The sequence below is a fragment of the Sapajus apella genome, unplaced genomic scaffold, assembly GCF_009761245.1.
Source record: "Sapajus apella isolate SASKATOON/1434 unplaced genomic scaffold, GSC_monkey_1.0 scaffold30, whole genome shotgun sequence".
Taxonomy (NCBI): Eukaryota; Metazoa; Chordata; class Mammalia; order Primates; family Cebidae; genus Sapajus; species Sapajus apella.
In genome coordinates, this window is record NW_022436970.1 from 15,534,397 (window position 1) to 15,550,298 (window position 15,902).

The following is a 15,902-nucleotide window of genomic DNA, read 5'->3' on the forward strand; positions in this document are numbered from 1 at the left end:
TTGAGGATATGGAGAAACTGAAACACTCATACATTGCTGGTGGGAATGTAAAACCGTTTAGTTGCTATGGAAAACAGCTTGGCATTTCCTAAAAAAGTTAAGCATAGAGTTACCATTACAGCTACCATAGGAACCAGCAATTCCACTCCTAGTCATATACTCAAGAGAACTGAAACACATATTCACAGAAAAATTTGTATGAGTGTTTACAGCAGCACTACTGACAACAGCCAAAAGGTAGAAACAGCTCAAATGTCCACCAATGGATGAATGGATAAACAAAACATAGCATATCTATACCTAGAATATTGCTTACTCATAGAAAGAAGTAATGCTATTTGCTACAACATGCAACGACCTTGAAAACATGATGCTAAGTGAACTAGCTAGGCACAAAAGGCCACGTTATTGTTTGATTCCATTTATGTGATATATCCAGAATAGGCAAATCCACAGGAATTGAAAGAAGACTAGTGGTTGCCAGAGCCTAGAGGAATGCATGAATAGGGAGGGGCTTTTTCATAGATACAAGGCTTCTTTTGGGGCTGATGATAATGTTCTGGAATTAGGTAGTAGTGACAGTTGCACAACATTTTGGATATACTAAAAACTATTCAAAAGCACACCTTAAAATGGTTAAAATAGTGACTTTTATCTTAAATTTTTTAATTTTTAAAAACAGAATTCATAACTTCAGATATGTATTTGAGAGTCATCAGTGTAAAGACATTATAAAGTCATAGGCATAGGTATGGCTGCTCAAGTAGATTTGTAGGTAATTGAGAGAGGACCAGGAATTAAACTCTAGAGAACAAAACAGTGTGTGTGTGTACACATATGAGTGCATGCGTGCATGTGTGTAGTGAAGGAGATCAAGCATGTACAATCAGGCTGTAACAGATTCAACTGAAGCAAAAACACAATACTGTAACTGATTGTTACTTAAGTATTTGAAAGAAGTATTTCTTAATTTGAAAGCAGTACAAACTTTGAAATTCAAAGAAAAATCAGGTTCTATATTAATGCACAATGCACCTAAACCTTCAATGTTACAAATGGTACCTGTCATTAACGTCCATGAAATTGAGCAGCAAGGTGTCAAAAAGAGCAATCAGTTCTTTCTGAAGTTGTTGCCTGACAGCAGTCCGGATATCATCTGTCTCTTCTCGTGCCTGTGACTCTGTCAGAACCAAGAGGTCCAACAGTGGGTTTGCACTCTAAAAAATGAAATTTGTAAAAAAAATATATTTATTAATGGAACTAGATTAACTATGAGTTATATTACCTAACTAGTAGGTGTGGGCCTTTACTGTATTAGTAGAAATGTTCTAAATTCAAAAGATGTTTAATACATTCTCAACAAAAGAAAAGCATCTTTATGATAGAAAACAGAAAAAGGACAATGAGAAAAACAAAACCACACATAATCATGCCACACAGAAATTGCCACTATTACATATTGGTATACAACACCGCTTTTTGTTTCTGAGAATATAAACAGAATTAAAACCATACATTTTCACAAACCTGCATCAAGTGAAAAAATTCACTGCTGAAACCATTTTTCCCTACTTCCTGTTATTAACAACATTTCTGCCAAAACATTAGTTTAATATCTGATTGTTTTTCAACAATAAGGATTTACCACATTAACTCCTGGATAATCAACGATGCGTAATTTCACTAAGCTGCAACAACACACAGTGTACTCAAGTTGGATTTTACCTTATATAAGAATTCCGCAATGAAATTACTAAATTAAAATATTATACTTTTAATCTTTTTTGATATATATTGCCAAATTGTCCCTGTAAAAAAATGTACCAGTACATACAATTACACAGAATGGGAAAAGAACTAGAGCACCCAAGCCAATGCTATGTGATCATTACTACTATAGTCTTTGACAACTTCATAGGCTAGTAAACAAATACTAGGGCTTTCTAAAATTTCTCTTTTCCCAACCAAAAAAAATATATATATAGCTAAAGAAATATAAAAGGATTATTTCTAATAATATTGAGAAGAGAAACTGTTACACTAATCAGAAGCATTAATAGATATATGGGACATTTATTAATCATCTATGATGTTTCAGGCACTGTGCTAAAAAGGTAATAAGATTTCATTCAACTTTTTGACTAAACTTGAAGATTTGCATTTTCATTCCTGCTTTACACATAGGAACATAGGTTTATAATGAGGTTAAATAACTGTCTAAGTCATAGACAAAGGCAGAGCAAGAAGTATCTTACTCCAAAGCTAGTTAATATTCCATCCTGAGCACAGTATCACATCACTAGTGCATATAACAACATGCAAAAAGAGATAAAATCAAAATGTAATTACTGTTCTTATAAAATCCTTCACCTAAAGAGAACTCAATTCAAAATTAATTGCAGTCTCTTTAGGGAAAAGAAATGAAAATATGTAAAGAAACCTCTAAATTGCTTATAACATATAGAGATACATACAATTATAAATAATATAACTGAGAGCTTTTAGAAACTATTTAGTAGAGACATTTTGCTCTTATTTTACAGTGTTTTAACATCTAAACAGTATTTTTCCTAACTTTTTCTTTTATCTTAAGCAATGTATGTCTTTAGATAAATTAAAATTGCATAAGACATAACTGCAACTTTTATGTTTCATGCAGGAACAAAAGAATCAAAATTCATACTTTAGTAAAGTCATAAAAATAAATATATTTTCTATAGTGTTCTGAGTCCTAAATATCCGAAAGCTGACTCACACTCACACGCCTTCTGATTCTCAAAACTACTGACGAAATGAACAAACTGTTTATGCCAAGATGTAGGCTCCATCTTGATAAAACATAATTTCATTATCAGAAATTATTAATTCTGATATGCTGATAAAAATTAAGTAGAAGCTACTATTAATACATCAACATACTGATACAGTATGTGTATACATAAAATTAAGATTCTCCCACAGAATCTCATCCTATTAATAACTTGTTTCTGCCTGAAGATTACTGAGATTTTTTTTTCTCTTTTTATCTTTTTTCTCTTTGACATACATGGTAACATTGAAATTCATTGAACCTTAGCAACACCAGTTCTAAAATAGAAGGTGAATTACCATTTCTCAAGTACAACAGAGTAGAATAAGATGTCTCCACTGATGCTTACAGATGTCAAATGCTTAGCCATATCCGAAGTTTTTGTCTTTAGACATTAGTATTCAATCCTAATTTTAAACCAACTACTTGAGCCATTATTTTGTCACTGTTGACCTCTAAAAGGCAACAATTTCTATAATGATGGCTCGTTTTCTTTATGCACACACTGTTACCACTCATCATATCCAATTTTACAGCCATCGGCAAGCTATGCCGAAAGGGTGTGCATGGCCCTCAACAGTCTGAGTGCACATGAGCCTGTTATGGGAAAGTCAGCCAAGGAAAATATGTATGTTATACAGTTCTGTAGAGCTTCACAGAAGAAGAAAAAAACTAACAGCTTCACGTTTATGAATTAAGAATTTCCATCAAAAATGCATTCTGAAAAGAAAGATATTCAAAATCAGCATTTCTAGATCATTATATACTAACAAAATATAATATTTAAAAAGATTATAAAAAATTTTAACTATAAAAATATTTAAAAATCATAAGTTGCCTAAGAATTATAATATGTTTATAATAAATGAATGTCTTGATAAAACACACAGAAAAACTTTTCACAAGAGAAAATTCCCGAAATCTTACCTCAGAAAGTTAGGTGATTTTTCTTTTCACTTCCTCTTAGCATTCTTCTGACTAATCAGGCATTAATATCTGCCTAATTTTGTTTTTGCAACCACAGCCACTGTATATCTTTTCATGTATGTCCATACACTCAAAACAATTTACTTGGAAATGTTATTTTACTAAACTTCTTAAATCATTTCTTACTTATTTTCCTCACTGAAAAGGATAAACTTTAAAAGGTACTTGATTTTCTATTTTCATGTTCCCTTTATCTTAAACGTTGGTAGTTCTATAACACATATTAATTTATCTTGTAGCATAATATTTAGGGAGTAAACCCTCCTGATAGTGAATACTTAAGTTCACTTTTGTGCAATCTTAAAAGAATTATTATTTATAACACTTGTGGTGATAATATATGAGATAAAGTAGAAGCTTTCCAAAGAAAGGTTTAATACGATACAAAGTCAAGTAAGTAAATGTAATTGTACCAAAAATCCTTTTCCAAAACTGCATTAAAATTATTGTATAATCATTTAGAGTCTTGTAGGAATTTCATTTTAATTTCATAACTATGAATACATTATAAAATATATATCAACATGTATGACATACTACAAAATTAACAGTAATTTAAATGTATGGTGTTACAAATCTTAACAAATGTAACAAGATTGAAGTCATATTTACTATCATTTCTGATCATAATAATAAAAAACTAGAAGTCAACAAAAGATGGAATTCTGGAATAGTAACATATACATAGAAGCTAAGCGGCACATTCCTGAACAAACAATGGATCAAAGAAAAAGCTAAAAGGTAAATTTTAAAATGTCTTGAACAAACAAAAATAAACACAAAACCAACCAAAATTTATGGAATGCAGCAGAGCAGGTCTAAGAAGGACACACATAACAATAAACATTTACAACAAAAAAGAAAGATATCAAGTAAACAACCTCAAAGAACTAGAAAAAGAATAAATAAAGCCAAAACTTAGTAAAAAGTAAGAAAATAATGAAGATCAGGGCAGATACAAATGAAATAGAAACTGGAAAAACAATAGAAAAGATCAACAGAAGCAAGAATTGAAATTGTGGAGATAAAAAAAATTGACAAACCTTTTGCTAGTCTAATTAAAAAAAAAAGACAAAATTAGAAACAAAAGAGGAGACATTACAACTGATACCACAGAAATACAAGATATCATAACACAATTATGAACAATTTCACGCCAACAAATTGGACAACCAAATGGAAAAAAATCCTAGACACACAGAGCTACCAAGACTAAATCATGAAGAAACAGAAAATCGGAATAGACTGATGACAATGAGATTAAATCAGTAATAAGTCTTTCAGAAAAAAAAAGCCCAAGACCTGATTGATGGCTTCACTGCTGAATTCTACCAAACGTTTAAAGAAGAATTAATACTAATCTATATACTGTTCTAAAAACAAATGAAGAGGAATACTTCCAAACTCATTTTATGATGGCAGGATTCCACTGATACCAAAGCCAGACAAGGGCACTGCAAGAAAAGAAAATTACAGGCTAATATCCCTGATAAACATAGATATAAAAATCCTCTAGTATATACCAGCAAACTGAAACTAAGAGCACAATATAAAGATCATTCACCATATCTCAAAATAATAAAAGCTATTTACGATATATCCACAGCCAATATCACATCAAATGGGCAAAAACTGGAAGCATTCCCTTTGAAAACTGGTACAAGACAAGGATGCCCTCTCTCACCACTCCTATTCAACGTAGTATTGGAAGTTCTGGCTAGGGTCATCAGGCAAGAAAAAGAAATAAAGCATATTCGAATAGGAAGAGAGGACATCGAAGTGTCCCTGTTTGCAGATGACATGACTGTATATTTTAAAAACCCCACTGTCTCAGCCCCAAATCTCCCTAAGCTGACAGGCAACTTCAGCAAAGTCTCAGGACAAAAAAATCAATGTGCAAAAATCACAAGCATTCCTATACACCAATAACAGACAAACAGAGAGCCAAATCATGAGTGAACTCCCATTCACAATTGCTACAAAGAGAATAAAATACCTAGGAATACAAATAACAAGGGATGTGAAGGATCTCTTCAAGGAGAACTAGAAACCACCGCTCAAGGAAATAAGAGAAGACACAAACAGATGGAAAAACATTCCATGCTCATGGTTAGGAAGAATCAATATCATGAAAATGGCCATACTGCCCAAAGTAATTTATAGATTCAATGCTATCCCTATCAAGCTACCAATGACTTTCTTCACAGAATTGGAAAAAAACTCCTTAAACTTCATATGGAACCAAAAAAGAGCCTGCAAAGCTAAAAAAAAAGAAGAAGAAAAAAAAAAAAAAAAAAAAAAAAAAAAAGCTGGAGGCATCACGTTACCTGACTTCAAGCTATACTGCAAAGCTACAGTAATCAAAACAGCATAGTACTGGAACCAAAACAGAGATACAGACCAATGGAACAGAACAGTGGCTTCAGATGTAACACGACACATCTACAACCATCTAATCTTTGACAAGTCTGACAAAAACAAGCAGTGGGGAAAGGATTCACTATTTAACAAATGGTGTTGGGAAAACCAGCTGAACATATGTAAAAAGCTAAAACTGGACCCCTTCCTTATACCTTACACAAAAATTAACTCCAGATGGATTAAAAATTTAAACATAAAACCTAACACCATAAAAACTCTAGAAGAAAACCTAGGCAATACCATTCAGGACATAGTCATAGGCAAGGACTTCATGACTAAAACGCCAAAAGCAATCGCAACAAAAGCCAAAATAGACAAATGGGATCTAATTAAATTTAAGAGCTTCTGCATAGCAAAAGAAACTATCATTAGAGGGAACTGGCAACCAACCGAATAGGAAAAAATTTTTGCAATCTACCTAAGGGCTAATAACCAGAATCAATAAAGAACTTAAACAAATTTGCAAGAAAAAAAACAAACAACCCCATCAAAAAGTGGGCAAAGGATATGAACAGACGCTTTCAAAAGAAGACATTTATGCCGCCAACAAACATATGAAAAAAAGCCCAGCATCACCGGTCATTAAAGAAATGCAAATCAAAACCACATTGAGATACCACCTCACACCAGTTAGAATGGCGATCATTAAAAAATCTGGAGACAATAGATGCTGGAGAGGATGTGGAGAAATAGGAATGCTTTTACAGGTTGGTGGGAGTATAAATTACTTCAACCATTGTAGAAGACAGTGTAGGGATTTCTCAAGGACCTAGAACTGGAAATACCATTTGACCCAGCAATCCCATTACTGGGTATATACCCAAAGGATTATAAATCATTCTATTATAAAGAGACATGCACACATGTTTATTGCAGCACTGTTCACAATAGCAAAGACTTGGAACCAACCCAAGTGCCCATCAATGACAGACTGGACAAAGAAAATGTGGCACATCAGTTAGAATGGCGATCATTTAAAAATCTGGAGACAACAGATGCCAGAGAGGATGTGGAGAAACAGGAACACTTTTACACTGTTGGTGGGAGTGTAAATTAGTTCAACCATTGTGGAAGACAGTGTGGCGATTCCTCAAGGACCTGGAAATAGAAATTCCATTTGACACGGCAATCCCATTACTGGGTATATATCCAAAGGATTATAAATCGTTCTATTATAAGGACACGTGCATACGAATGTTCATTGCAGCACTGTTTACAATAGCAAAGACCTGGAACCAACCCAAATGCCCATCGATGATAGACTGGACAGGGAAAATGTGGCACATATACACCATGGAATATTATGCAGCCATCAAAAACGATGAGTTTGTGTCCTTTGTAGGGACATGGATGAACCTGGAAACCATCATTCTCAGCAAACTGACAGAGGAGCAGAAAATCAAACACCGCATGTTCTCACTCATAGGCGGGTATTGAACAATGAGAACGCATGGACACAGGGAGGGGAGCACTACACACTGGGGTCAGTTGGGGGGAAATAGGGGAGGGACGGTGCGTGGTGGGGAGTTGGGGAGAGATAGCAAGGGGAGAGACGCCAGATGTAGGTGATGGGGAGGAAGGCAGCAAATCACACTGCCACGTGTGTACCTATGCAACAATCTTGCATGTTCTTCACATGTAACCCAAAACCTAAAATGCAATAAAATAAATAAATGGGAAAAAAAAAATGTGGCACATATACACCATGGAACGCTACGCAGCCATAAAAAAGGATGATTTCACATTCTTTTCAGGGGTATGGATGCAGCTGGAAACCATCATTCTCAGCAAACTGACACAAGAACAGAAACACCACATGTTCTCACTCATAAATGGTGTTGAACAATGAGAACACATGGACACAGGGAGTGGAACATCACACATAAGAGCCTGTCAGGGGTAGGAGGGTTACGGGAGGGCTAGCAGGGGGTGGGTGGGGGGATTGGGGAGGGCTAACATTAGGAGAAATATCTAATGTAGATGATAGGGGGATGGATGTAGCAAACCACCATGGCAAGTGTATACTTATGCAACAATCCCAGAACTTAAAGTACAGTAATAAAAAAAAGGAGATGCAGATAACTAGTAAATTAATTTGATATATTTTGATTTATGGATTAAAATCAGTCTTTTTTATCTCCATTCTCTTCAGTTAAAAAAAAATAGATTCAAACATTAAAAAAAGAAAAAGAAAAAAAGCAAGTTAAGTTGACCCTCTATGCTGATGATATAATCTTGAATCTAGAAAAGCCCAAAGACTCTACCAAAAAACTTTTATCTGACAAATTAATTCAATAAAGTTGCAGGATACAAAATCAATATATAAAAATCAGTAGCATTTCTATACACTACCCCTCCCCAAAAAATCCCATTTAAAATAGCTACCAAAGTATTTTAAGATTTTAGGAAATTTAGGAATAAACTTAATCAAAAGGTGAAAGATCTCTACACTAAAATGTCAAAGTTGCAGATACCAGAATGAAATCATGCTCCAAGGAGAGGGAAAGGGAGGAGAGAGGAAAAAGGAAAAGAAAAAGTGAAGGGGAAAGGGAAGGGAGAAGGGAAGGGAGGAAAAGAAAGATGACAGGAAAGAAGAAATGAAAGGAGACCAACAACCCAACTGCAGAGGAAAACTAGCAAGGACATCAAGAGACAATTCACAAAAAGACCAAACACGAAAAACTCTCCATCTAATTCAAAATAAGTTATCTATTTACAAAACCACAAAAAACTCAATACACACACACCTCGACAATTTGACTCAGCAATTACAATTCTAGAACTTCAGTCGATAAATGTACTTGCATATGTAAGTAAACTTTGAACATAATACATGGTTTCCATTCTTGTTCTATCTTAAGTTATAAAAGTAAGGTTATGTGTGTTTCTTACAATTAACTTCACAGCTTATTCCTGAGTTAATAAGTATTTATCGAGAGCTCACCATGTGCAAGGCACTATAGTAAACGCTGGGTATGTAATAATGAACAAAACAGTCCCAGAACAAAACAACTTTCACCAGTCTTCAATAAAGGAAAAGATAATTACTATGGCTTGAACGTTCCCTCCAAAATTCATGTTGAAATTTAATCACCAAAGTGACAGTATTGACAGGTGGGGCCTTTAGAGGTGACTGGATCATGAAGGTCCTACCCTCATGAATGCACTAATCCATTTTGGATTAGTGGATTAAGAGTTATCATGGAAGGGGAACTAGTGGCTTTGTAAGAAGAGAAAAATCTGAGATAGCACATTAGCATGCTCGGCCCTCCCACCATATGATACCCTGCACCACCTTGGGACTCTTGAGAAAGTCCCCACTAGCAAGAAGACTCATTCCAGATGTGTCCCCTCAAACTTGGACTTCCCAGACTCCGTAACAGTAAGAACTAAATTTTGTTTTTTATAAATTACCCAGTTTCTGATATTATGTTAGAAGCAATAGAAAACAGACTAAGATAATAATAAACATCAAAATAAGTTTTGTATAAACACATTCATATCAATTAGCATTTCTACAACACAGCAATTCATATTTTTACAGAAAAATTATTTCTAAGTTTTGCAAATGTATTACTATGTAATGAAACATACTTGTCTTATAAGATCCACTATCTTCTATATCAGTTTAGGCCCTATTTTCTAGCGTTTTTTTCTTATTTATGCAAAGGTTTATCTTAGCTAAGTTTAGTAAATTCATATGATATTTGCAAATAAATACATAAACAGAGAGACCAACAACAGGGAGCTGGCATCTTGGGTTCTTCGCAAGTTTCTCAGAATAACAAATCTGAATAGCTAAAATTTTTAGAGTAGCAATTTAGACAAATTTTAGAATTTTTAGAAGATCTAAAAATCTGAGAGTAGTGGGGGCTAGAAGGGTAAATAATCCAGTAACCCTGAAAGCCTGAGAGTTTTACTCATTCTTTATAACTTCACCATCACTATACCCCTCCTACCTCCATCTGGCTTCGTTAGCTAACTCCCAACATGCCTATCTGGACATCCACCCTGTCTCCTGCCACCTGAACTGAAATCCCTACTTAAAAATACAATTGCAGGCCGGGTGCGGTGGCTCATGCCTATAATCCCAGCACTTTGGGAGGCCAAGGCGGGTAGATCATGAGGTCAAGAGATCGAGACCATCCTGGTCAACATGGTGAAACTTCATCTCTACTAAAAATACAAAAATTAGCTGGGCATGGTGGCACATGCCTGTAGTCCCAGCTACTCAGGAGGCTGATGCAGAAGAATTGCTTGAACCCACGAGGCGGAGGTTGCGGTGAGCCAAGATCACGCCATCGCACTCTAGCCTGGGTAACAAGAGCGAAACTCCGTATCAAAAAAAAAAAAAAAATACAATTGCAGTAATCCCAGCACTTTGGGAGGCTGAGGAGGGCAGACCACAAGGTCAGGAGTTCAAGACCAGCCTGATCAACATGGTGAAACCCTGTCTCTACTAAAAATACAAAAATTAGCCAGGCATAGTGGCATATACCTGTAATCCCAGCTAATCAGGAGACTGAGGCAGAAGAATTGCTTGAACTCAGGTGGCAGAGGTTGCAGTGAACCCAGATTGTGCCATTGCACTCCAGCCTGGGCGACAGAGCAAGACTCCATCACAAAAAAAAAAAAAAAAAAAAAAACAAAAAAAATAGAGTTGAAGCAGAAAGTTTATATGCAGAACAGGTTTTATTAAATACCAAGACTGTAGGTCCCATTCTTTGTATCGAATTTTAACAAACACATTCACAATCATATCAGGAAAGCCATGGTGTTATGAGCCATTCATTACATGAGGACTACTTTACCAAGCACAGGTAATATAAAAATTATCCTTTTCCATAATATAATGTTAATGATTTCTACAAATAAGCTTCTTCTCAAATTTAAAATCCAAATTCTTTAACAACACTTACATGTTTAAGAAGTAATTCTAGAATCCAGTTTAGAAGTTCCAATGAAGAATTTTTTCTTTGTTCTTTTATTAATTTATTTAAAAAATGTATGATATCTATTAGCAGTTTCTCATCTTCAGTGGAAGCAGGAAGCACTTGTAAAAACCTATAATGAAAAGACAATAATCATGGTTTCCAGTTCTTTAAAATACATATTACCACTGTTTATCATGGATATGTGGTTTTAACAAGTGTCTTGTGAGGATGCTATTTTATGAGATACTGTTTTAAATGCTTTGAAAAATGCAAAGTTGAAACAAACTGGGTATCTGCCTTCAAAAACCTGAGCTTACAGTGGGAAAAAACATGCGGACAAATAACTAACTAAAATAACTAGAAGTGACAAGTATCAGAAGAGGAAAAATAACAAATTCAGAAAAAGTACCAAAAAATACCAAGGAGATATATACTTCCTCTAACTGTCCAATGAAACTTGCTTTTTCATAATGGGAATGCCATATTCCACTGATAAGAAGAATTAGTACTTCAAAACAGTGCTACAATAGAATAAGGTAATAAAGTGAGAGAAAAAAGGTCCTGCAAGGATGCTACCAGAGTTTTAACAGGCAAGGGAAACACCGAAGGTAGACCTAGCATGAAATTTCTGTGTAAGTTTGGAGTTAAAGGGTATCAGCCAATTTTCTGAGATTTCTTTTAAAAAAAAAAGCTGGTATAAGTGAGCTGAAAGATTAATAGACAAACTTTTATTTAAAAGGGAACAGTCTGGAAAATCGTTTTTTAAAAAGGCAATCAGGAAGAGATACAATGAGATTCAATTTTATCTCTAATTTTTTTTTTTTATAAATCTAAAGCAATTGCATCAAAATGTTTAATAAGAGTGACAATAATACTAATCATAATATGCAGCATTTATTGAGCACCAACCTTGTGCAAGCCTATGGTCTAATAGCAGGATTTTTATCAAACTTAACAACAACAGTATGAAGTGGGTACCTCTATTTCAAAGACAAGAAGACTCAAGCAAAAATATGGTTAAGTCGTTTCTTCAGAGTCACACAGCTAGCAAGTTTTAAAACATGAATCCGAGACTAAGCAGTCCAACACCAGGGATATATAAATGCTGTATTTCTTAGTAATGTCGTGTTTGTCTCATTATTATTTTTTATTTAAAATTCCCACATCCCCAAAATGACATTCAGCTGAGTAGGACAGCAAGTGTAAGATTATAAAAACTGGGATTAGAAAAATACTCTGAAAGAATGGAATCAACAGATGAATTTAACAACCACAGATCTTTAGAAGAGCTATGATTTAACAATCATGAGGATTATAAGAAGTCTTCCATGATATCCATTGTTAACATTAAAATATCACCTCTGTAACCCCATTTTATATCCACCCTCATATCCTTTAAATCCCAGTGTACTATCCTCTTTTTAATGACTCCTGAAGACACAAGACACTCTTTCCTAACTCGGGGTCTTATCCCTTTGGCATATTTTTTTAATTTAATTTTTATAATATTTGTTGAATATGGCATTTTACTCTAGAGAAGAAATAATACAGTCCATAAGTGGTTATTCATTTATGGACTTTTTTTTTTTTTTTTTGAGACCGAGTTTCACTCTTGTTGCCCATGCTGGAGTGCAATGGCACAATCTCGGCTGACTATAACCTCCACCTCCCGGGCTCAAGTGCTTCTCCTGCCTCAACCTCCTGAGCAGCTGGGATTACAGGTACGAACCACTACGCCCAGCTATTTTTTACATTTTTCGTAGAGACAGGGTTTCACCATGTTGACCGGGCTGGTCTCAAACTCCTGACCTCAGGTGATTCCTACGTTGGCCTCCCAAAGTGCTGGGACTACAGGCATGCACGACCATGCCCGGCCCATTTATGGATTCAAAGTATCAAATTTCTGCCACATAACATGCACCAAACTATATCCCACTTATTTTAAAGAAATAATAATTGTATATATCCTTAGGGTACAATGCGGTGTTCTGACACATTTATACATTGTGGAATGACAGAATCAGGCTAATTAACATACCCACCACCGCAAATATTTTTTTTTTTTGTGGTGAGAACCTTTAACATCCATTCTTTTAGCTATTTTGAAATATACATTATTATTATTAACTAGAGTCATTATGCTGTAATAGATCACCAGAACTTATTCCTCTTGTCTAACTGCAATTTTGGACCCTTTCAGCAACATTTCTCTACCCTTTCTTCATTTCTCCTCCCCTTACTCTACCCACATCCCCTGCCACTTGCCTCTGGTAACAATTCTACTCTCTACTTCTATGAATTGGACTTTTTTAGATTGCATATATAAGAGACATCATGTGGTATTTGTTTCTCTGTGAACCTGGCATCTTTTCTGCTTCCAATCCCATAGACTTTTAACATCCTTCTACCTGTTATGCCTTGGCTTAAGCTTCATTCTCTGAGCCACTTTCTGTCTACTGAAGAGAGATAAGTTACTCCTCTAACAGAGTTTCATAATAGTCTGCTTAGAAGCATTCCTACTTTTGATTATACTTTTAGCTGTCTTAAATTGCACGTTCCATGAAAGCAGGACCCTATCAATTTTGCTGACTGCTATATTTCCTATAAGAGTGACACCTTGTAAGTGATCAATAAATGTTCGCTGAATGATGGAAAAGCAGGAGGAAAAGATAGACAGTAGCCCCTTTCTTCCTGTTCACCCCATGCCACAGTACCACACCCTATGTAAGTCATCATGTCCAGATCTCAGGGAGAGTCCTAAGAAACACAATACCCTTGTAAAATGGCATAAACAAATGAGAAGTCTGGACACTGTGGCTTTTAAAGTATATCTAAAAAACCAAACCATTTAAAGCAGGGTGGGGGGAACACAGAAGAAATTATGGTTATGTTTAAATGAAGAGTTGTCACATGTGAAGACAGTATTTATTCTAGGAGTTTAAAGGACAGAATAATAGGTAGAAATGACCAGGTACAGTTCAAAAGAGCAAAAAACTCACTAATAATCACAGCACAGAAACAGAATGAGTATCCTTCAAAGGAGGTATTCATGCTGAGGCCACATGGCCACTTGACAGGGATACACAGAAGGGAATTCACCAGGTACACAGCTGGACTAAATGAGCTCTAAGGTCTCTCCAACTCATCCATTCTACATTTATTAGGAGTCAACTGTATACTATGACTTATGCCATAGGTTAGGGATATAAAAAGGAATGTAATAAACCCAAGGCATATGAGGAGACAAATATTTAAACCACTGTAGAAGTAATGCAGGAAAACCACATGACAATTATGGTAACTACAATTCCACATACGTTACAGAGGAAGAAGACCTTGGAGCTGAAGGAGGAGTAGATATTCACAAAGCAGCCAGGGAGTTAACTATGTAAAAGCGAGGGGGTATAAAATGGAAGTTTATGCCCTAAAATATCCAGCAGTTTCCTAAAACCCCAATATCTGTACTTCATAGAAACACAATGTATGTTAGAGACATGGAAAATGAAACTGAAAAGGTAGGCAAGTGGCGGATCAAAAAGAACTTTCTACAGCATGCAAAGGGATTTGACTTCTATTAATATCTAGCACACCATGGAGAAGAATCCACAGGTGACATGTATTTTAGAAGGATCATTCAGAAAGCAACATAAATGAGTGGCATAAGGTTAAAAGCAGAAAAACCAATTCGCTAGTCATTCTATAGTTCAGTAAAAAATGGTGAAAAACAGTAGCAATAGGACTTTTACTAGGAAAGGTGTAGAGAGACATTAAACAGGCAAAACAACAAAAGCTAGTTGAAAGAAGATTCTAGATACCTCTAACAACTTGTAATCCTACTAAATCATGACTATCACCTATTTTCTTAAAATAAGTTTCCAAAATGATACTAGACTATAACAGTATGTTTGTGTCTTAGCAGATATATATAAAAACATTCACATAAATTAATGTTGGACTGTTAAGATAATCAGCAAATGCAGCCATCTGCTATGATCTAAGCATGTTAAACTGACAAGCTAGAGCCTTCTCAATAACTGCTATAAAGAACTTCCACATGGCAATCAACTTTGTGAAATTCAGAGCAAAAAGAAAAATGATACAATTTACCTAAGAACAAAACAAAAGCAAAACAAAACAAAACAGCCTGTGGCAGGTGTACCAAACCTATTAATTCACTGATGTCTCAACTCATTTATAATATGGAGAGAAATAAACATTCAATTTGTTTCATCCATGCCTTATCCTAATTATTCACTTTTGTGAGGTAAAGTTTTCTAAGGGTAATAAATTGTTGTAAGTTTATTAATAATCCCCTCAACAATGCAATGGCTAAATTAAAATTTATCTTTGGCTATTACAGAGGATAAAAATCCTGGAGTTTTTCTATATAGCAACAGTAAGGGCATAGACTCTTATCTTCAAAGAATTGGAGGTGAACACAATACAATACAATCCAGGTCTTTGAAACTAGCAGCCTTGACCTCATACTGACCTGTTCAGCGTGTTGTGCCAAGCCAGGGACTTCAAGGTAGCCCCACACGAACCAGGGCCACCCTTTAATGACAATCTGTCATTCAGAAGATAAAAACTCATCCTAGTAACAGCAGCCCTAACTTCCCTGTGGGTTGCAGCCTGAACAATGGACTGGAGGCAGTCCTGCAGCCCACTAGCCATGTGTGTTATCTTCAGAGTGAGGATGTCTTCTGCAGATAACTTCAATGTATCCAAAAATCTAGACAAAAAGAAAAAAA

The 15,902-nt window shown here is 35.2% G+C and overlaps 1 protein-coding gene across 3 annotated transcripts in view; it reads right to left on the reverse strand.

Annotated features, from left to right (window-relative positions):
- The window catches only part of RTTN (rotatin), a 180,009-nt gene that overhangs the window by 97,899 nt on the left and 66,208 nt on the right, over positions 1-15,902 (reverse strand). For all 3 annotated transcript variants that reach the window (XR_004273607.1, XM_032293725.1, XM_032293726.1), the window contains exons 25-27: positions 15,644-15,883; positions 11,137-11,281; positions 1,063-1,217 (exon numbers count right to left, since the gene is read on the reverse strand). Coding sequence is in view for 2 of the 3 variants with exons in the window: in XM_032293725.1 (XP_032149616.1) it covers positions 1,063-1,217; positions 11,137-11,281; positions 15,644-15,883 (540 nt within the window). In the remaining variant the exon portion in view is untranslated. The remainder of the gene's footprint in view (positions 1-1,062; positions 1,218-11,136; positions 11,282-15,643; positions 15,884-15,902) is intronic.